General features: G+C 33.7%; 1 protein-coding gene across 1 annotated transcript in view; it reads left to right on the top strand.

Moving 5' to 3' along the window:
• Positions 1-22888, top strand: part of ASZ1 (ankyrin repeat, SAM and basic leucine zipper domain containing 1) — a 52538-nt gene that overhangs the window by 18667 nt on the left and 10983 nt on the right. Inside the window, exons 5-7 of the mRNA XM_038557469.1 lie at positions 20433-20544; positions 21082-21216; positions 22358-22482. Coding sequence (XP_038413397.1) covers positions 20433-20544; positions 21082-21216; positions 22358-22482 — 372 coding nt within the window. The remainder of the gene's footprint in view (positions 1-20432; positions 20545-21081; positions 21217-22357; positions 22483-22888) is intronic.

The following is a 22888-nucleotide window of genomic DNA, read 5'->3' as shown; positions in this document are numbered from 1 at the left end:
TTGGTTGGTTCCCTTGAACTCCAATTTTTGTCTTTATCCTCCACAAGAAGGTCTAGAGGTACAACTTTCTGCTTATGCTACCCAGGAATTGGTAAATGCCTCAAGAGAAAAAGTGATAGGGCATTTAGTACTCAGTTCAACAAATGCCTTTCTCCCCAAGATACTGGCTTCTCATATTCTGGCTGCATTAGTTTTCTACAAGGCCTTCAAAAATATTTTGTATTGTGTTAGCTTTTACAGCCTTTGTTAGTGGGAAGGTTAATATAATAAAACTATTCTGATAGCTGGAAATGGATGTCCAATTCATAGAATTGTATCATTGTCAGAGTCTTCTTTTTCATAATTATTTCATTAATCTCACCAGCTAAAATTTGATTGTTTTTTAAAGCAGAGTAAAAACAGTAGATAATACTGAACTATATGATAAAAGTGTGACATGCAGACTCACCAGCCATTTTGCCCTTGGTCAGAGAAGTAATAAATTTATCATTATGAGGGTACATTTTTTTTCCTCAGTCAGATTGAAAGTTTTGTTTCTACTTTTCCTTGTATGCCCTCTAGTGGAAGTTTTATTGAAATGAAATAATTAAAAGATAAAAGGCTTTGTACCATCCAGAAAAATAATTGTAATTATGGGGGATATAATAAAGGTAAATTTAATTTTTTGAGGAACTTTGGTAGATGAAGGAAAAAATAATCTAGTATATTCAACTGGGTTTAGTTAAACAGTATATGCTAAGCACTAGGAGATATAAGGTAACAGATTCGTTTCCTGCCTCAAGAATTTGACAAAATAGTAGAAGACATTATAAGACTATAGACATTTACAAGGTATTAGGGCCAGAGGTAGTAGAGGGTCTCTCTAGAAATAGAAATTAGGGGAGAATTTAACAGAGATGAAGGAAGATGTCAAGTGAAACATTCCTATAGTTTTATCTTTAGAATTGAGACTTGAAAAATAAGTAGTAATTAGTAAAATGAAGATGATAGAAGAGAATATTCAATATAGAGGGAGGTGCCTCTGCAGACAGAGGAGAGTAAGTGAGCATATTTTATTCAGGCAATTGTAAGTTATATAACCAGATCATATAGTATTAGAGTAGAAAATGAGTCATTTGGCCGTGGCTAGATAATAATCTGTATAATTCATGCTAGAAAATATGAATTTTATCTGAAAGCTATGAAACAATTTTAGGAACAAGGAATGTGTTAGTATTTTATGAAAGTTATTTTGATATTAGGTTGAGGATTGGTTGGAGTTAGGAAATCCAGTTAAAAGGCAGTTGCTTTTGCCAGAGCCATGGAGTATGTCCAGGATTGAAAATAGCAAGTAATTTTGCCTGAATTTGAAGAACGTTAGTTCCATTGTACCTCAGGATAGTTACCAAAATGTATTTTTATTTAAAATTCTGATCATGGGGATCCCTGGGTGGCTCAGCGGTTTAGCGCCTGCATTTGGCCCAGGGCACGATCTAGAGTCCCGGGGTTGAGTCCCCGCGTCGGGCTCCCGGCATGGAGCCTGCTTCTCCCTCTGCCTGTGTCTCTGCCCCCCACCCCTCCCTCCCTCTCTCTCTCTCTCTCTCTCTCTCTCATAAATAAATAAATCTTTACAAATAAAATAATAAAATAAAATTCTGATCATAGGGCAGCCCAGCTGGCTTAGTAGTTTAGTGCCACCTTTGGCCTAGGGCCTGATCCTGGAGACCTGGGATCAAGTCCCAAGTCAGGCTCCCTGCATGGAGCCTGCTACTCCCTCTGCCTGTGTCTCTGCCTCTCTCTGTGTGTCTCTCATGAATAAATAAATAAAATCTTTAAAAAAATAAAATTCTGATCACAGAAGGTTCCTGTTTTATTTTTTAATAGGTAATTTAGAAAGTGAAAAGTCTTTTTTTTTCCTAATCCATAACAGGTTGTTATATATGCTATATATGTTATATATTCATGTTATATATGAATTTCTTCCATGTGTTAGCATTTTTCTTGTTTTCCTTTGTTTTTAAATGGGGTTAAATGCTATATACTGTATTGCAATTCCTTTTTTAACTGATCCGTGTTTTTCAGACACTACACTGCCAGTATGTATTATTATAGTTCTCTTTATAATGGATGCATAGTATTCCACTGTAATGGATGTGTTATCATTGCTTAACCTAATATTTTATTGTAAAACAGCTAGACTGTTTTCAGTTTTTTAGTATTACAAAAATGCTATGGTGAACATCTTTGGAAACATGAGTAGGTTTTCCATGGAACATATTCCTAAAGTAGAGTTGCTGACTCAGATATGTTTATTTAGAATTGAGATAGGTACTGCTAAACTGTCTTCTGAAAAATTTTGTTTTACCTGTTACTACCTCCCTCACTATTTGAGAAGACCTATGCTGTGATATCACTGGCTTTTTTTGATGTTCTAAATTCTCCAATCTGACGTGTAAACAGTGATACTTCATTTTAGTTTGCATGGTTTTTAATACTTAATTGATTAGCCTTCCACATTTTTGTTAGGTGTTTATATTTCTTTGTCTATTAATTGCCTGTGACCTTTGCCATTATTTTTACTTGGTGGCCCACATGTTTCTTAATGATTTATAAGACCTTTTTGTATATTGGACCTTTTAGCTTTTTATTGTTCTATGTGTTGAAGATGCTATTTCTAGTATGTTTTCCTTTGTGCTATTTTTTGTTATTTTTAATTTTTATGTTGTGATTTCTGTTTTAAGAAAAATTGTCAGAAAACTAATATCCAAAAAAAAAGTCCTAGGCTCAGAGAGTTGAACAGGTTACTACTTTTAAATTTCTAGGAAATAAATTACACTAATACAATTTAAATAGTTCAGAGTATATCAAAAAAGGAGAAACCTTTCAGTTCTTCTTTATAAAGCAAACATAACTGATTCTGAAACCCAGTTAAAAGAAATTATCTAACAAACTTTATAAATCAATCTCAATTAGAAATATAAATTTAAAAAATCCCAGATCCTTAATGAAGTATCAGGGAAATGAATGTTATCAGCAAATTAAATAATATGTGGAGATTATATGGTATTCATGTCAACTACAAAAAACATGGTCAATATTAGGGAAGTGTATTTTATTTATTTATTTATTTATTTATTTAAGGGAAGTGCATTTTATAAACAGATCAAGGAATTTTTTTAAAGGGGGTTTGCCATTATAATAGATGCCAAAATGGTGTTTTTGTAAAAGTTCAAATCAAATTCCAATTTTTATAGCCTTAGTATAATTTGATTAGATGAATAGTTCCTTAATTTCATAAACATATAACTGAAACCAAAACAAATCATGTATGCTTAACAGAGCAACAATAGAGGCATTTGCATTGATGCCAAGAAGATGGCAAAAGTGCTTATTATAAGCTCTCTTTTTGTCTTAACATTGTTTTAGGAAGGTAATTCAGTTATGCAAAAGGAGGAAACAAGAGATACAAATAATAATAAAAGTAGCTAATAATGACAGATCATTTATTTCATGCTTAGTACTATTTTGGTTATTGAAGATTATTATGTCATTACCACAGATTATGGTAGTATCACAAATAGGTGCCACAAATGTAGAAACTATCATCATGCCTCTACAAAGTTGTAGACATGCCTAAACTGAGGCAGCAAGAGTTTAAGAAACTTCCTGAGGTTAGACAACCAATAAATGCTGAACATTAGATTTGAACTTAGGCAGAATGACTACATTTATACTTATAAGTATACAACTTCGGCTCTAAACCAAGAGTTTGCAAACCTTTAAAATTGACTGGAGCAGGGCCATGCTCATTCACTTATGTATTGTCTGTGTCTGTTTTCATGCTACAACCGTGGATTTGAGTAGTTGTGACACAGATTTGTATGCCCTATAAACCTAAAATATTTACTCTTTGCTTGTGACAGAAAAATTTTGGCAAATCACGTTTTAAACCATTGAACTATACTACCTTTGATTAGGCCTTTTTTTTTTTTTTCAATTCTTTTTTTTTTTAATAGAAACTTTTATTTTTTTTTTAACTTTTATTTATTTATGATAGGCACACAGTGAGAGAGAGAGAGGCAGAGACACAGGCAGAAGGAGAAGCAGGCTCAGAGCCTGACGTGGGATTCGATCCCGGATATCCAGGACCGCGCCCTGGGCCAAAGGCAGGCGCCAAACTGCTGCGCCACCCAGGGATCCCTGATTAGGCCTTTTTTATTAGGAAAGAGGGGATAAAGTTCTAGTATTTTAGATTATATGAATATATGCTTGGTAAACCCCAAGATTATCAATCCAGAAACTGTTAGAAATAATGATCAGGGGGTCCCTGGGTGGCTCAGCAGTTTAGCGCCTGCCTTTGGCCCAGGACATGATGCTGGAGTCCTGGGATCGAGTCCCGCGTCGGGCTCCCAACATGGAGCCTGCTTCTCCCTCTGCCTGTCTCTGCCTCTCTCTCTCTCTCTCTCTCTCTCTGTGTGTGTGTGTGTCTCTCATGAATAAATAAATAAGATCTTTAAAAAAGAAATAGTAATCATAAAATGATGTATTTTTTTAAATACTAATAGGCAAATAAAATTGATTTCCAACTTACAAATAACAACCAGCTTGGGAATACAATGAGATAATAGATACCAGTGTCAAAAGCAAAGAACATAAATGTCTAAAAGTGAATGTACAAGAAATATGAAAGACCCAAATGAATAAAAGTTTAAAACTCTGCTGAGTGATACAAAAGGATATTGAATTAAATAGATGTGTCATGTTCTTGGCTGGGATGACTCAGCATTTAAAAACATTCATTTATTATCTGAATTAGTCTGTAAAATTAAACATCTCATTCAGATTGCCAAGGGGCTTGTTTTAACTTGATGAAACGATTCTACAAATTCTGAAAGAAAAACATGGCCAAAGAAAAGACCAGGAATTTTCTGAAAAATAGATTTATGACTTCAAGATGTTAAAGTAAACAAATGCTAAAGTCTTGCCTCTCCACAACAAATTTTAGATATCCATGAAGTTTTAGCAAAGTTCTTTTTGACACAGGAGAGGGAATTACCTCTGGAATGGGAAAGGAGTAACTTTTTTTTTTTTTTATGATTCTATTTATTAATGAGAGACAGAGGGGGAGAGAGGCAGAGACACAGGCAGAGGGAGAAGCAGGCCCCATGCAGGGAGCCCAACGCAGGACTCGATCCTGGGTCTCCAGGATCAGGTCCTGGCTGAAGGCAGCACTAAACTGCTAGCCACCCGGGCTGCCCAAAGGAGTAACTTTTTAAATAAAGAAACAGATGGGAACCCTCTCTGGCAATCCCTAAGAACTTTAGCACTGATAGGCAAGGCCAAGGTTGTTGGCTTGAGTCTTCATGCTTGAGAGGCGTTTTCAGGCCAGAAGATGGTGCACAATCACAAATCATCAAAATCTGGAGAATGTAAACATCATAAAACAGGGACAACAAATTCAACAAAAGAGTAACTTAGACTAGAGAAAGTGGAAAAAAATAGAAGAATTTAAAAAAGACTTTATTCTTTTGAGCAATAAAAGAAGGATTTGCCTCCACTAAAAAATTATCAAATACAATGAATTATAAAAAAGAAAACTTGTTGAATATTAAACTAAGTATATGTGAATAACAGCAGATGGGATTCAGCTGAATTGCTGATTAATGAACTGGAAGATGGATTTAAGGAAATGTCCTAGAATATGACACCATGGGTTATAAAGGAAAAAAGAAATGAGACATAGAGAACCTTGACGAAGCTCTAACATCTATCTAATAAGACTTCCAGAGGGAGAAAATTAAAGAGACTATATTTGAAGTGCTAGTAGCCAGAATAGAATGTTCTCAAACTGAAAACACAAAACCTTGGGATTGAAAGATCTTTGAAAGCAAGATTTATACATCTACACAAATAAATATTTATAACATTTTTAATTAAAAACTAAAATATATGGATACATCACAATGAACTTAAGAATATCAAGAATAGAGGCAAAAATCCTAAAATTTACCTGTAGAAAAGGCAATGATCATTCAGTATTAGGTTTCTTAATAACAACTATACGCAGAAGAAGATAAATGATCTGAGGAATAAACTTTGAACCTGTAATTCTTTTTTTTTTAAGATTTTATTTATTTATTTATTTATTTATTTATTTATTTATTTATTTATTTATTTATTTATGAGAGACAGAGAGGGAGGGGGGCAGAGGGAGACACAGAGACACAGGCAGAAGTAGAAGCAGGCTCCATGCGGGGAGTCCAACATGGGACTCGATCCCGGGACTCTAGGATCACGCCCCTGGCCGAAGGCAGGCACTAAACCGCTGCTCCCCCCCAGGGATCCCCTGAACCTGTAATTCTAGATTTAGCTATTCTATCTTTCAAGAGTGAAAGAAAAATAAAGGCATTTTCATGCATATGAAAACTTAGTTATTTCAATACAGGCATAGTTGACATTTTGAGTGAGGTTTTACTGATTACTACAGAATATTTAGCATCCCTGGCCCTTGCCCATTGAATACCAATAACTCCCTCCAGTTATTTTGGTAAACTAAAATGCCTCCACATATATCATAGAAAACTGTTCCTGGCCAAGAACCACTATTCTTCTGACTCTTAAAAATAGCATCTAAAAAGTTATCACAATTACAAATATATCACAATTAACTAAGTATGGGGAAAAAAGAAAAGCCAGAAGAAAAAATGCGATGCAAGAAATAATGTTGGACAAATAAATTAATAAACATGGTAAATCTAAATAACTACGAGCTATTTATTTTTTTTAAGATTTATTTATTTATTTATGAGAGAGAGAGAGAGAGAGAGAGAGGCAGAGACACAGAAGGAGGGAGAAGCAGGCTCCACGCCAGGAGCCCGACATGGGACTCGATCCCGGGACTCTGGGATCACGCCCTGGGCCAAAGGCAGGCGCTGAACCGCTGAGGCAGCCAGGGATCCCCTAAATAACTATGAGCTGTTTAAAAGAAAAGAGTATTTAGGGGATCCCTGGGTGGCTTAGCGATTTAGCGCCTGCCTTTGGTCCAGGGAGCGATCCCGGAGTCCCAGGATCAAATCCCACGTCGGGCTCCCGGTGTGGAGCCTGCTTTTCCCTCTGCCTGTATCTCTGCCTCTCTCTCCTCTCTGTGACTATCATGAATAAATAAATATATAATCTTAAAAAAAAGAGCATTTATAATAAAATGACAGGTTACACTAAATTTCCATGCCAACAGTTTTGGAATTTGGGTGGCTGAGGGGAAAATGAAACAGAATAAAAGAAAACTTCTCTCTTCAGATGAGACCACAGTTATTGATTCACTTTTGTCTTTGTTAAATGGTAAGATGAAGAGTGTTGGGAAGAAGGTGAGAAGGAATTAAAAGTAAGTACTAAAGTAAGGATATTGTAAGCTTTCAGATCAAGGGGTGAGAGGTGGATAGAACAAATAGAATTTGATCAGTCCAATAAGACTGGAGAGGAGACATGGTAAATAAAAAGCATAATGTCAGAAATAAGTCTAACCTTATTGACAGAAAAAGAATATAATAGGTAAAACTCAGTGACTAAAATACAGTAACTCTCACATTGGCTGAAACCAAAATCCAGTGAGAATGACAAAATAATACCTAATGGTTGAAAATAAAATGGTCAAAAATACTCATTTAGCAAATATTTATACCTGGTAGATACCAAGACGAAAAAGACCTCTGGGGTAAAAAGCAAAAATTTAACAAGATAGTTTCAATGTGTGGCTTTAAAATTTGTAAAATGAAACTACTAGAATTTTTTAAAATAACAAAATCTGTAATCATATTTGAAGTTTTTAATAAACAGATTAGACAAAAAATAAAGATATAAGCAAAAAAGTTAGATATAGGAAATATAAAAAAACATGTTAGCATATATCTAATCGATACTTACCTAGAATTCTAACATAATTTATACATATGGATTCTTTCTAAATATACGTGGATTGCTTTTAAAATATGGTGATTTTCTAGGCCATAAAGGAAGCCTTAATAAATTCCTTTTAACAGAGTGATCTCTTGGGACGTCTGGGTGGCTCAGCTGTTGAGCATCTACCTTTGGCTCAGGACATGATCCCAGGGTCCTGGGATCAAGTCCTGTATCAGTCTCCTGCGAGGAGTCTGCTTCTCCCTCTGCCTGTGTCTCTGCCTGTGCCTGTCGTTAATGAATAAACAAATAAAACCTTTTAGAAAAAAGGGTGATCTCTTGTAGAATACTTTCACTAACCACAGTGTAATGAATTTAGAATTTTACAACCAAAAGCCTCTTCAGTGCATAAAATTGGGTACTTAAAATTATACATTGTAATAATTCGTAGATTAAAAAAGAAATCAAAATAGATTTTCATTTTCAAAATCAGGTCTGAACAGTTGAAGCCTTGATATCAAAACTTGTATGATTGAGACAAAGCAATACTCAGGGGGAAAGTAAGAATCTTAAATTCATTTATTGGGAATTTAAAGCATTGCATGAACTGCATGATATTTATGTTTAAAAATGCCATTTTTCTGCATATGTTCATACATGTAAAATTTACAATTTTTCTTTGCTAAGATCTGGGAAGATAGCCAACTCATATCAGTGATTATCTTAGTATTCTCAGGAAAAAGTGAATATGTATAAATTAAGTAAATTTTTTTTTTTTTTTTTTTGAGAAAGAGAGTAGGGAGAGGAACAGAGAGTGAGGGAAAGAGAATCTTAAGCAGGCTCCATCTCAACCCTGAAATCATGGCCTGAGCCAAAATCAAGAGTCAGGCACTTAACCAACTGAGCACCCCTGAATTCAGTAATTTTTGAAAATTTATACATCTTGTTAAAGAGTAATGGCATAGAATTAGCCTTATATTAAAAATAAGTCACAATTAACTAAGTGTGGAATTAATGGAAAGCTGTCTGTTGCCGATCCCTAGATGTAAAACAGAAAAGAAAATCTAAGCGAATTCAAGAGTATATGAAATTACCATATATGATTAATATGGCATTCCAAACTAGAGGAAGAAACTAGATCATCATTTTGGTGCTGGGGATTTGCATAGCTATTTGAAGGAATAAAAAGTACTGGGTTTGAACCTCACCAAAATCATTTCATATGCCTCAAGATATTTAGATATTAAAAAAATATAAAGCGACACCAATACTGAATAAAACATAACAAATGAAAATGTGGATGAGTATATTTTGGATTGGCAAAAGTCCTTATATACATGACACAAGGATATTTAGGAAATTGCCACAGAACATTCTCTTCCTCTTTGTTCTCAACTCTAAGCTACTTGCCTTTCTTTGAATTTCCGACTACTGAGACCTTAAGGCAGCTTGGTGCTGATGAGGTTTCAGGTTCTTGTTCCTATTGCTATAAAATGGTGGGAAAATCAGGGATAAGTCCAGATGGAGAACAGCTAATAGCATAAAAGCTTAACATTAGGAGATTTATGGACCTGAGATGAAGCTAATTCTGCACAAATATCTTAGGTTTCCAAACTCCTAAAGACTTGGAGCTAAACAAGTGAGCTGAGTTGGCTCTGTTGGAGAGGTTGGGACAATTTGGGAAGATAAGAAAGCAGGAAGAATGCTCCAGGTACTTCTGGAAGGAGCCGATAGCCTGCTCTTAAAATATGGACCCACTGCACAAAAAAATTTTTCATTTTCAAAATCTGTAAGGATTTCTGCCATTAAGAATAGTCCCAATTGGTAAGGAAGAAATAAAACTCTTAACTATTTGCAGATTATATGGTATATATAAAAAACCCTAAAGACTCCACCAAAAAAACTATTAGAACTGATAAATTAGGGCAGCCCGGGTGGCTTAGTGGTTTAGCACCCACCTTTGGCCCAGGGCGTGATCTTGGAGACCTGGGATAGAGTCCCAGATGGAGCCTGCTTTTCCCTCTGCCTGTGTCTCTGCCTCTCTCTCTCTCTGTCTCTCTCTCTCTCATGAATAAATAAATAAAATCTTTTAAAAAAACCGATAAATGAATTCAGTAAAGCTGCAGAATACAAAATCAGAGTACAGAAATCCTGTATACACTAATAAGCAGCAGAAAGCAAAATTTTAAAAATCCCATTTACAGTTGCACAAAAGCAATAAAATATTTAGGAACAGACTTAAAAGAGGTGGCTCTAAAAAGTATAAAGCACTGATGAAATTCAAGACAATGCAAAGATATGGAAAGACATTCCATGCTCGTCTATTGCAAGAACAAATATTGTTAAAATGTCTATACTACCCAAAATAATCTACATATTTAATGCAATCCCTGTCAAAATACCAATAGCATTTTTCACAGAACTAGAACAAACAGTCCTAAAATTAGTATGGAACCACAAAAGATCCTAAATAGCCAAAGCAATCTTGAGAAAGAAAAACAAAACTCATAGCATCACAATTCTGTATTTCAGCTCTATTACAAAGCTGTAATTATCAAGATAGTATGATGCTGGCACAAAAGACTATAAGATCAATGGAACAGAATTGACAACCCAGAAATGGACCCTGATCTCTATGGTCAGCTAAACTTCAACAAAGCAGGAAAGAATAGTCCATGGAAAAAAGTCTCTTCAACAAATGGTACTGGGAGAATTGGACAGCCATGCAGAAGAATGAAACTGGACCATTTCCTTATACACAAAAATAGACTCAAAACGAATGAATGTCTCAAAATGTGAGATAAGAATCCATCAAAATCCTGGAAGAGAACACAGGCAGCAACTTCTACGACCTTGGTTGCAGCAACTTCTTGCTAGACGTGTCTCCAAAGGCAATGGAAACAAAGGCAAAAATTAATTACTGAGGCTTCATCAAGATAAAAAGCTTTTGCACAGCTAAAGAAACAGTTGACAAAACCAAAACACAACCAACAGGATAGGAGAAGATATTTGCAAATGACATATGAAATAAAGGGCTAGGATCCAAAATCTATAAAGACCTTATCAAACTCAACACCCAAAGAACAAATAATCCAATCAAGAAGTGGGCAAAAGACATGAACAGACATTTCTCCAAAGAAGATGTACAAATGGCCAACAGAAACATGAAAAAGTGTTTCACATCACTCGGCATCAGGGAACTAGAAATTAAAACACCTCACACCAGTCAGAATGGTGAAAATTAACAAGACAGGAAATGACTGATTTTGGCAAGGATGCAGAGAAAGGGGAACCTTCCTACATTGTTGGTGAGAATGCAAGCTAGTGCAGTCGGTCTGGAAAACAGCATATAGGTTCCTCATAAAATTGAAAATAGAGCTACCCTATAAGTTAGCAATTGTACTACTGAGTATTTACCCCAAAGATACAAATGTAGTGATCTGATGGGGCACCTGCACCCCAGTGTTTATAGCAGCAATGTCTACAATAGCCAAACTATGGAAAGAGCCCAGATGTCCATCAACAGATGAATGAATAAAGAAGTGGTATATATACACAATGGAACACTACTCAACCATCAAAAAAAAAATCTTGCCATTTGCAACAACGTGGATGGAACTAGAAAGTATTATGCTAAGCGAAATAATCAGAAAAAGGGTAATTATCATATCTCATTTGTGGAATTTAAGAAACAGAACCCAGGATCATAGGGGAAGAGAGGAAAAAGTAAACAAGATGAAATCAGAGAGGGAGACAAACCATAAGAGACCAAGTGCCCATGAGAATGTAAAAATAAATAATTTGTAAGAAAAGCAAGTGAATTCAGCGTGATGGTTAACTGGTGGGAGTGAAGAATGGCATTGAAAGAGGGCTAGTAAAGGAGTAGATAAGGAGCTTCTAGTGGCCATATGGGTTTATACATTTTACTATTTTAAAATTATACATGTGCATTTTCATTTACTTGTATAAATTATATATTTAAAAAATTATCCATCCCTAACAAATAAGGGAGTGGTAAGCAAGGGAATATAAGAATTAATTTTTTTTTTTGGTTCTGTTTTGGGGTTTTTCTTGTTTGTTTGTTTTACAAAAAAGTGTTCCAAATTCGCTTTTTCTAGAATTGTAACTGGCCAACATTTATATGTCATCAAAGACACATATGGAGTGGGACTGGGGAACACATTTTATGTGACCTTCAAGATAATATTTATAAAGACATTAGAATTTTTAAAATTCATTTTAGAAAATGTTTTGTCACTTCAATTTTGTGGTAAAATATAATGTGTATTACCTATAAAAATTATAGAAGTACATATAAAAACTTGTGAAAAGTATTCTCTATTTTTAAAACATTCCAAATGAAGACTATCAGTAGTCTTTAAAAAAAAAATCACTTAAACAGTGTGTTAAAACTGTTAAGGTAGTTCCTTTGTCAACTCCAAAATAATTTTCAAGATAAACCTATTGACAGCAAGGAAGATGGAAATTTAATAGTTAAGTTACAGGAAGAATTCTGAATCTATATACCATTGTGAGTTATCTTTGGAAGCTGAGAGCTTCAAAGCCAAGCTTGAAAAAAAAACCCTTGAAATCAAGAATGACCTTCAAATTGCTGTATCACACATTATTAAACACAGATTCTAAGAATGACAAAACAGTTCTTTTTTTTTTTTTTAATTTTTATTTATTTATGATAGTCACAGAGAGAGAGAGAGAGAAAGAGAGAGAGGCAGAGACACAGGCAGAGGGAGAAGCAGGCTCCATGCACCGGGAGCCCGACGTGGGATTCGATCCCGGGTCTCCAGGATCGCACCCTGGGCCAAAGGCAGGCGCTAAACCACTGCACCACCCAGGGATCCCCTGACAAAACAGTTCTAATCACATTATGCTCACTGCAATAGTATTATTGAATAAAATAGTTTCTACCATTACTAGATAAAATAAGTTAAAAATGTATTATAATGTTATTTACTTCAAATGTACTTATTCCAGATTTATCAGTATATCAAAATCTTATCAATTGACCTCAGTTATCTTATTTTTAAGTGTATATTTTGCATGTTGATAATGTTTTTTCTCTAGTATTTCAGTGGTTTATATGTATCACTTATATAAATAAATATATATTGAAAAAAAAAACCAAAAAACTGGAGGTATCACAATTCCAGACTCCCAAGTTATAGAGTAGTAGTAATTAAACAACATGGTACTGGCATAAAAATAGACACAGAGACCAATAGAACAGGAAACTCAGAAATAAACCTCCAATTATATGGTCAATTAATCTTTGACAAAGAAGGTATGACTATCCATTGGGAAAAGGACAATCTCTTCAACAAATGGCGTTGGGAAAACTGGACAGCTACATGCAAAAGAATGAAACTGGACCACTTTCTTTCACCATACACAAAAATAAACTCAAAATGTATTAAAAACTTAAATGTGAGACTCGAAACCATAAAAGGCCAAAAAATCAAAAAAATTTTTAAATTAAAAAAAAAAAAAAAAAGAAACCATAAAAATCCTAGAAGAGAGCCCAGACAGTAATTTCTCTGGCATTGGCCATAGCAACATTTTTCTATATACATCTTTTGAGACAAGACAAGGAAAATAAAACCAAAAATAAACTATTGGGACTACATCAAAATAAAAAGGTTTTGCATAGTTAAGGAAACAACAAAACTAAAAGGCACCTAGAGAATGGGAGGAAATATGTGCAAATGACATATCTGATAAAGGATTATTATCCAGAATCAATAAAGAACTTACACAACTCAACACCCAAAACACAAATTTAAAAAATGGTAGAAGACATGAACAGACATTTCTTCAAAGAAGACATCCAGATGGCCAATAGACATTAAAAGATGCTCAACATTATTCATCAGTGCAAATAAACTACAGTAACATATCACTTCACGCCTGCCAGAATTGCTAAAATAAAAAATCCAAGAAACAACAAATGTTGACGAGGATATGGAGAAAAAGGAACCCTCTTGCCCTGTTGGTGGGAATATAAACTGGTGCAGCCTCTGTGGAAAACAGTATGGAAGCTTCCTCAAAAAAGATCGTAGAACTACCTTACAATCCAGAAATCACAGTACTGCGTCTTTGCCCCCCAAAATACAAAATCACTAATTCAAAGGGATACATGCATCCCTATGTTTTTTTTAAATTTTTATCCCTATGTTTATTGAAGCATTATTTATAATAGCCAACCGTGGAAGCAGCCCAAGGGTCCATTGATAGATGAATGGATAAAGGAAGAGGTGGTGTATACACACACACACACAATGGAATGCTATTCACCCATAAAAAGGATGAAATCTTGCCATTTGCAGCAATATGGATGGAGCTAGAGAGTATAATGCTAAGCAAAATAAGAGAAAGAAAAATAGCATATGATTTCACTCACATGGAATTTGGGAAACAAATGAGCCAAGGGGAAAAAACAAGAAAGAGACAAACCAACAGACTCTTAACTATAGAGAACGAACTAATGGTTACAAGAAGGGAGGTGGGGGAAGATGTGGTGAAAGGGACTAAAGAATATACTTATCATGATGAAAAAAATAAATAAAAAGAATATTCTAACAACTAAGATCTGAGTTTTGAAGAGGCAATGGAAAAAACTTCCCAGAAACTACAGAAAGGATTGGCAATTAAAATACTTGCCTAAGTACAGTAAAATTGCTGACAGAATAGTGAATACCCGAATTAAAAATTAAGAGCATATAAGGAGTTCTAAGTGCAGCATGAAAAAAGATCTCTTGGAACTTAAAAAAAATGGGATATTTGAATTCAAAATTCAGGGAAGAAAAGGGAACAAATGGAAGATTGATAATAAACACATTCTTAAAAAAAAAAAAACACACACACACATTCTAGAAAAAAAGAAATGGTTCCTGAGCTGACAACTCTGAAGACTGCATATTGAAAGAAAGACTACATATTGGAAAAGTTCCTGAGTTTTAGTTTGGATTGATAAGAAAAGGTACACTGAGACATACATTCTGGCTAAAATCTGTAAACTCTAAAAAACCAAGAGGAAATTTTTACAAGAATCCAGGCAGAAAGAATTAAGTTTTTAACAAGAGGAAGAAAAAAGGTCAGAGTAGCATCAGACTTCTCATGGGCACAGCTCAAGATAGAAAAAAATGGAAACACATATTCTCTTAGATAAAGACCTGCAGCCTGAAAATCTTATTCTTAGCCAAGCTATCATATGCCTTATAGGGTGAAAGATGTTCAAGGATATGCAGGAACTCAGAAAGTACATTACCTGAGTGCCCCATCAGAGGGAGAATACTTGAGAAAAGACTAATCTCAAACAACCAGAACAGAGACCTCATGAAGGCAGAGGATGAAAACAAGGAGGAGGAGTAAAGAGAGATGAACTTGGATATATGTGCATTTAATGGATAATATTAGACTGTCTGGGAATGTGAAGTATGAGTGCTAAATAAAGATTCTGGAAACAGACAAGAGAAACTTTAAGTAAAAGTCTAATACGTACTAAATTATGCCAACAAAATCTAAGAGCTATGGTTCATAAAGAGTTGGGAACAACCTAAGAGTATTCAAAAGATCTTACCCCTTTGAGTAGAAGATGTGAGAATTATGGCATGGTGGTGGAGGAAACCATAGTCTTATTAGGAGAAATAGATCTTATCTTGCTTACATATGAGAGTTCATATGTGTTTTAGTAAGAGCAGAAAAAGATGATAATATTTAATGACATTTTTTTAAAAAAGGAAAAGCAGAGTCCTCAGATTTTCAAGGAGAAAAATAAAGTGAATAGCAATTTTATTGAACCAACAAAAGAAATATTGTCAATGAAATTATCAGTCATATACTAAATGAGAATGGACTGAATTTATCAACTGAGATGTTGGCTTATAAAAACAAAAGATTGCTAACGGCTATTTGCAAGAAAAAGTTGAAGAGAAAGGAGTATGAAAGACCCTTTACAAGTGAAGGCAAACTCCTAGAAATCAGGATTGTCAGCATCACATATTCCTAATATTAAATACAGTACATAGAATAAGGAACTGTGTATGACAATAAAGGCAAAATCAATGAAAATACAAGCATAAACCTGTACACACTAGCCACTAAATCCATAAATTGAAACGTATTAAATTCAAGGAGATGTAGATCGAAATATAATTACAGCAGGAAATTTCAACAGATAATCTCTCATTAGGCAGATGTATCTAAAATGAGTAAGGACATAGATACATTAAAAAATATAGTCAATATACATGTAATGATGGACTAGATAAGGAGAAACTCCTGCCTGTATTAAATGTAAGCATGACACAAAACACATGATTATACCAGTTTCTGGGTGAATAGGGAGTGGATACAGAGACAGGTCAAGGTCATTATCCTCTTCTTACAGTTTAGTTGAAAAAAATAGATGAACAAATACATTTTGGCCTGATTGCTGAACTGATAAACTAAGCACAAAATGCTAAGAGAACAAAGAGGCGCAGACACAACAAAATGCAATGATTTAAAGAGAGAATTGGAAGTAAAGAGTTCTTTACAGTAAATCTTAGGAAATAGATGGAAATTAATACTGAAAGTAAAGTTATCAGTAGCACAAATTGCTACCATGTCACCTGGGTAGACCAGTAATTATAAAGTTTATAATTTCCCTGAAGAGTTCTTAAGGTTGCTCATCAGAGTTTGTAAGATTGAATAATTCATGTAAATTTTGTTAATCAGTAGCAGGCAGGAAACTACAGATGTTACAAATTTCTGTAGATGTAAAACCACTGAAAGAATTGTTCCCTCCCCTCTCAAAATTGTCATGCAACATTATTGGTGGTATCAATAACTTTAATAAACTCTTTAGAAGCCGAATAATAAACCTTCTGGGTGTAATGTAGACTCTTTTACAGGAATTTGCCATTCCATTCGGTAAATTCACCTTTTCTTACAAGAAACCAGTGCAACATTTTTGTAACACATTTTTCATTAGTAATCTGAAGCTTCATAAGCAAACTATGCTGGTCCAGTACTTTTCTTATCTAGGAGGAAGTAAACATCTCTAAGAAGAAATTTATGTCCATGTGAACTGACCAAAAATTACAATCTCTGGTTTCCAAGATTCTAAGAGAAATTAATATTTCAGATGACTGCAGTTTTTTGTACAATTTCAGAACAAATTTCAATACAAAATCAGAAATTTCACTTAGAGTTTTCAGTAATACAGTTCAAACAAACAGGACCTTCTCAGATACTCTGCCACAGAGTGTCACTTCCTTCAAATTTTTTAGGTTTCCAGTTTTGCCATTTTGTGGATTGAGTTTATGAAATTTATCGCATATTTTATAAATACATAAAAATTTAGAGAAAGAGAACTTTAGATTTCTCTTTATCAGGATAGATTATAAAAAGTAACTTTCAGGAGATTTTAGAGGGGGAATAATATACAAATCGTACTTCAATAACACACCAACAGTGATCTTTCAGCAAAATTACTTATTTCCAAACCTATGTTTTCTCATATTTAAAGTGAAAATAATTTCTACTTCATAAGGTTGTCTTGAGCAGGAAATGAGGTAACTGCCTAGCCCTGCATAATGATTTCGTTTATCCAAATTAATGATCAATGCTGAGGTTACAAAATTTTGAGGACTCTGTGTTTTAAAATTGGTGTTTACATATGAGTTGTTTTTTATAGGGGTTGAACTATATTAACTAGACTTTTAGAAATGAGAAAAAACTGACTCTGCCCTGTTGATTTTAATTCATACAGGGGTGGCTTATCATGAGTTCAGCAAGTTGAAATAATTATTGTAACTAATGTGTGCATTCCATTAGATCTTGTATCCTGCAACCTTGCTAATTCATTTATTAGTTCTAGTACCTTTTTTTGTAGATCCCATTGGGTTTTTCTACATAGACAGTGTTGTCTGTTAATAAAGACAATTTTACTTGTTTTTCTACCTACATGTCTGTTTTTACTTGTTTTATTGCACTGGCTAGCACTTGAAATACAATGTTGAATAGAAGCAATGAGAGCAGACATCTTTGTCTTGTTTCTGATCTTAGGAGGAAAGTATTCACTGTTTCACCATTAAGTATGATGTTAGCTATAAAGTTTTCCAGTTGAGGGAGTTCTTTTCTACTTTTACATTGCTAAGAATTTTATTAGATGTTGGGTTTTGTAAAATATTCATTCTGTACTTATTGAGATAATCTTGTGCTTTTTCTTTTTTTTTTATTCAAATGTCAAATGTCAAACTCATCTTGCATTCCCAGGATAATTGTACTTCGTTATGATGTATTATCCTTTTTATGTATTTTTAGATTCTGTTTGTCAAAATTTGTTGAGAATTTTTGCATCTATGTTCCGTGAAGATTATTGGTCTATTGTTTTCTTTCCCTACAGTGTTTCTCTCTTGTTTTTGTTACTAGAGTAATTCTTGCTAATAGAACAAATTGGGAAGGATGCTGTTTCAGTTTACTGAAAGTTTGAGTAGAAATTGGTATAGTTTTTTTTTTCATTAACTGTTTGGTGGAATTCACCAGTGAAGTCATCTGGGCCTACTGTTTTCTTTGTGGGAAGTTTTTATTTACTGATTTAATTTTTTATAAATATAGGACTATACAGGTTCTTTTTTTTGAGTATGCGTTGGTAGTTTGAATCTTTTGAGAAATTTGTCCATTTCATCTAAGTTGTCTATTGGCAGGAATGTTCATAATACTCTCTTATGCTTTTAAATTGGAGAATCTGTATTGATGTCACCTCTCTTATTCATGATACTGGTAATTTGTGTCTTTTTTTTTTTTATCTTACTCAGTTTGGTTATATGCTTGTTAGTTTTATTGATTTTTCTCTTCTTAATGAAGATCTGAGTAAGGTGAGGGAGTATGCAATATGAAAGTCTAGGAAAGCGTAGAGGAAACAGCCCTTGCATAGTATCTGTAAGCGGAAGAACTTGGCATTTTCAAAGAGAATAAACTCTGAGTGGGCAAGAGGAGGAGCATGGAGAGCAGTTATGAGGCTATTGTAATACTAAAGGTCAGAGAAGGATGATGACTACTTACAGTGGCTAACAAGATGGTGTGAAGTGGTTAGATTCAGAACATATTGTGAAGAAAGAGCAAGTGGGCCCAGCTGATGACTTGTGTGTATGGCTCTATATACCAAGAGTCATAAATGGAGTCATGGAGAAGAGTCATAAATGATGCTTAGTCTTAGCCTGAGTTATGTGGTCAGTGGTATCTTTGTAAAATAGGGGAGGTTGAAAGGAGCAGATTTGGGCTTTTACAGGGAAGGTGGGATGAAGAAAAGGCATCAAGAGGTTTAATTTTGACTTAGTGGAGAATTTGAATAAGTAGTTGACCCAAATGATGTTCTATTGTATGTATTTTCCATGTTTGCTTAAGTTATCCAGGCAGTTCACTGTTTACTTTGTAAAGATTGTCTTTCTAAAGAAGCCACTATATAGGAGATATTCAAGATTAAAGAGGCAACTCTTGACAGCTACTTAGTGTATAATTTTCAGTAAAACATTGAAATTGTAATATACTAGGAAATAAAGAAGTGTGTGAATCTTTTTCTGCTAAAGACATTAGTGTGACGTGATTGGATTCAGTATATACCTGATGTTAACAAACCTTATAGAGAAATATTCTGTTTGCAGGTCATGTATGTAATGTGAGTAACCAAGGTGAACTTCCTTATTGAGATTAAAACAGAATTCAGAAGTTACTTAATTTGTACTTTTGTGAAGTTCTTTGCATATAAATCAGATATTTCAGGCAACTCAGGAAGATTGAGCCCAGAATCCCAGACCTCCTTTAAAACAGAACATGATACTAAGTTCAGCGAAGGAGAACTGATAGAATCATTCTGATATCCTTTGTAATAGAACCAGAAGCTAACTTCCAGGAGGAGAGGGGTTGAGACTCTATTTCGAGAAATGATACATGGGAGGGAAGCCACAGTGGTCTCCCAGAAAATAGTCTCAGAGAGTGGCTAAACTATTAAAATAATTTTTCTTAATTAGACTAAGCCTTCATTCAGGCTAGTCAGGGTAAAATTCTTTCAGCCTTAAACTAAAGTAGAATCATAATAGACTACACTAAGAAATAATAGAAAGTGTTAAACTTTTATTTTTATTAAATGTAATAAACAAAATGTAACATGGACTTATTAAGTATCAGCAATGCTGAGCGGACAGGGACTTTGTGTTATTCATCACTGTATTCCCAGAATAAGCATAGTGGGCATTCTGCTGTTTTTCTACTTGAATATGTAAATTAATGAAACCTCATATTAGAAAGTATGGCTTATTATTTAGTGAATTTTTTTAAACACATGTCTTCACTAGGGGGTGCTGTGTAAGCATCCAATACTTTGAAAGTGTCATCTTCACATTTATTTGCTGAGAAATTGGATTTCTAAATCACCTGATTAAAAGCTTTCATTTGCTTTGCTTTCAAAACAATATTTTGGTATTGGGTATAGTAAAATTCATGAAATTGAGTAGCTGTTAATGACAGCATTAACACAGATGTCTTTTCTTCTTCCTCTTCAGGAGACTTATGACTCCAATCATGTATGCTGCACGAGATGGTCACCCTCAGGTTGTTGCTCTCCTTGTTGCTCATGGAGCAGAAGTTAATACCCAGGATGAGAATGGTTATACTGTAAGAATTGATTATACAGTGTTTATTTTTATTTCTAAGACATTGGTATCTTGTCATTATCAGTAGTCCACAAGAAAGTTTTTAAGAAGTAAAAATTATAGAGGGACTAGGACATAATTGCTGTTTGGTGAAGAAAACAGCTGAAGCAGGGGAAAAAAGGAATCATCTGACTCTTTCTGTCCTCACCCTTGACACAAGCTATAACATACAGTAAACCCTGGGTTCTAGAATACACATAGAATTCGTTTTTACATAAAATAGTTCAGTGATTGGCAGATAAATTATTTCATTCTATAACATCATTTGACTATGTAAAACATTATTTGGCTTTATAAATCAGTGAGCACTGGCAGTCTGCTTTGTAATTCCAACTGGGAAATATGTTTACATTATATTATAAAATGAAGAGATTGCATCATTCTGTTAATTAACCATGTTCACTTTTTTATTGTGCCATAAATACTGCTGAAAAGTTTTCCTTTCTGTCCCATATACACTCCCTCTCTTAAAACAATCTTCTTTTCCCCCCACTTACAGGCTTTAACATGGGCAGCACGGCAGGGTCATAAAAATGTAGTTTTGAAGTTGCTTGAACTTGGAGCTAATAAAATGCTACAGACCAAAGATGGAAAGACACCAAGTGAGATTGCAAAAAGAAATAAACATCTAGAGGTATCCTATATATTCTATGGCATGTTACATTATCATTTCAAAACTTTTGTATTATTTTGTTAGAACTTACAACTGTCATAATAGTGTATCTGGCTATTATTAAATGTTTCAATACGTAATTTTCCTTTGGCCAGGTAATGAAAACTTTATTTTACTAGAGTATTCATTTTTACTAAATAAGAGGCATTTATAATGTGGTAATTTAAAAGTTATATAAAGAAATAATAAAGTCTTATTCTGGCTCTAGAAATAAAATTGTAATGGACCATTTAACAATTCAAACTGGTCCAGACTTTTAAAAATTAATTAGTGTTTTAAGAAAGCTAGTAAAATGTTCAAAATTTGAACATGTAATTAAAATGTTGCTTTTTAATTTTAATTAATACATATTAGACATTTTAAAAATTAAATCCTTTCAGCCACATTTACTTCTATACATGTGACAAGGTACATAATAAAGTGATAACATACTTGGGTAGATGGTCTACTGTTACTCACATATTAAAGTCAATAATAAATATTTGCCATACATTAAATCACTTTATTGATATACACTTTTGGTCTGAATATTAAAGCTTTTGCCAAAGGCCTATAATTTTTAAGAAGGATCAAATACAGTACAACTGTAAAACTAACATCTATATAGTTCAAGAGCTTCTACATCTGAGTTTCTGAATTTGAAAGCATGTAACATTCCAGAAGTTCCATCATAATAATCAGGCCATGCCACTTTTATTGCATGGAAAATAACTTTCTCTGTTTTTTTAAGCAATCTAATAAACATGGCTCTGATTTTCTGACTCAAATCTGCATTTCCACAATTATTCTAGTAATTACTAGTTTCTGATGCCCTGTGACACTTCAAAAAGAAATCTACCATTTTTCTTCTAAGCTTTGAAAATTTAAAAACTTCTAATCAGTTTACTGCATTATTAAATTAAGATAGATGACACTGAACTTGACATATTAAGAAATATATGAACATCGAAGATTATTTTGTGTCAAAAATTGTTTTTTAAAGAAATTTGATTTTGTGTTCTGAGTGACATAACCTTGAATAACTACAAAGTTAGATTCTAAGTGTAAGTGATAGTATATAATAATGTTAAATATATTTGAATGGCTTGTTAACTTTTTACAGATCTTCAGTTTTCTTTCTTTAACTTTAAATCCATTGGAGGGAAAGCTTCAACATCTAACTAAAGAAGAGACTATTTGTAAACTCTTGACAATGGATTCTGATAAAGAAAAAGATCACATATTTAGGTAACATAACATGTTTTTGCTCAACAAAATAACCTATAAATAAGTAAAAAAATATGCATGCTTTTATAAGTTTTAGTAAATGTGATGATGTTTAAAATATATTTTTTACTTTAACAAGCATTTTTAAATATCACTGAGGAAGGTCTGGATTTTAAATGCTTTTTTTTTCAGAATTTTAGGAAAATTTTATATATGAACTAACAGTAATGAAAATAATTTCTGGCTTTAAATAAAATATAATGAAATTTATTTCTAAAAGAGTCTAAAATTATATTTTTGTTAGTGTTCAAACTAGACTGCATCTTACTTTCTAATTCTTTTTAGATTTCTGATTTTATAAGCTAAAACTAAAAATACATTTTTTTTTTCTGAATGGAGTTCAGTACATGGCCACAAAATTATTCAC

Source organism: Canis lupus, chromosome 14 (assembly GCF_011100685.1).
Source record: "Canis lupus familiaris isolate Mischka breed German Shepherd chromosome 14, alternate assembly UU_Cfam_GSD_1.0, whole genome shotgun sequence".
In the NCBI taxonomy this organism is placed as follows: domain Eukaryota; kingdom Metazoa; phylum Chordata; class Mammalia; order Carnivora; family Canidae; genus Canis; species Canis lupus.
The sequence above is the reverse complement of the archived record's forward strand: the minus strand, read 5'-3'. Positions and strand labels throughout refer to the sequence as shown.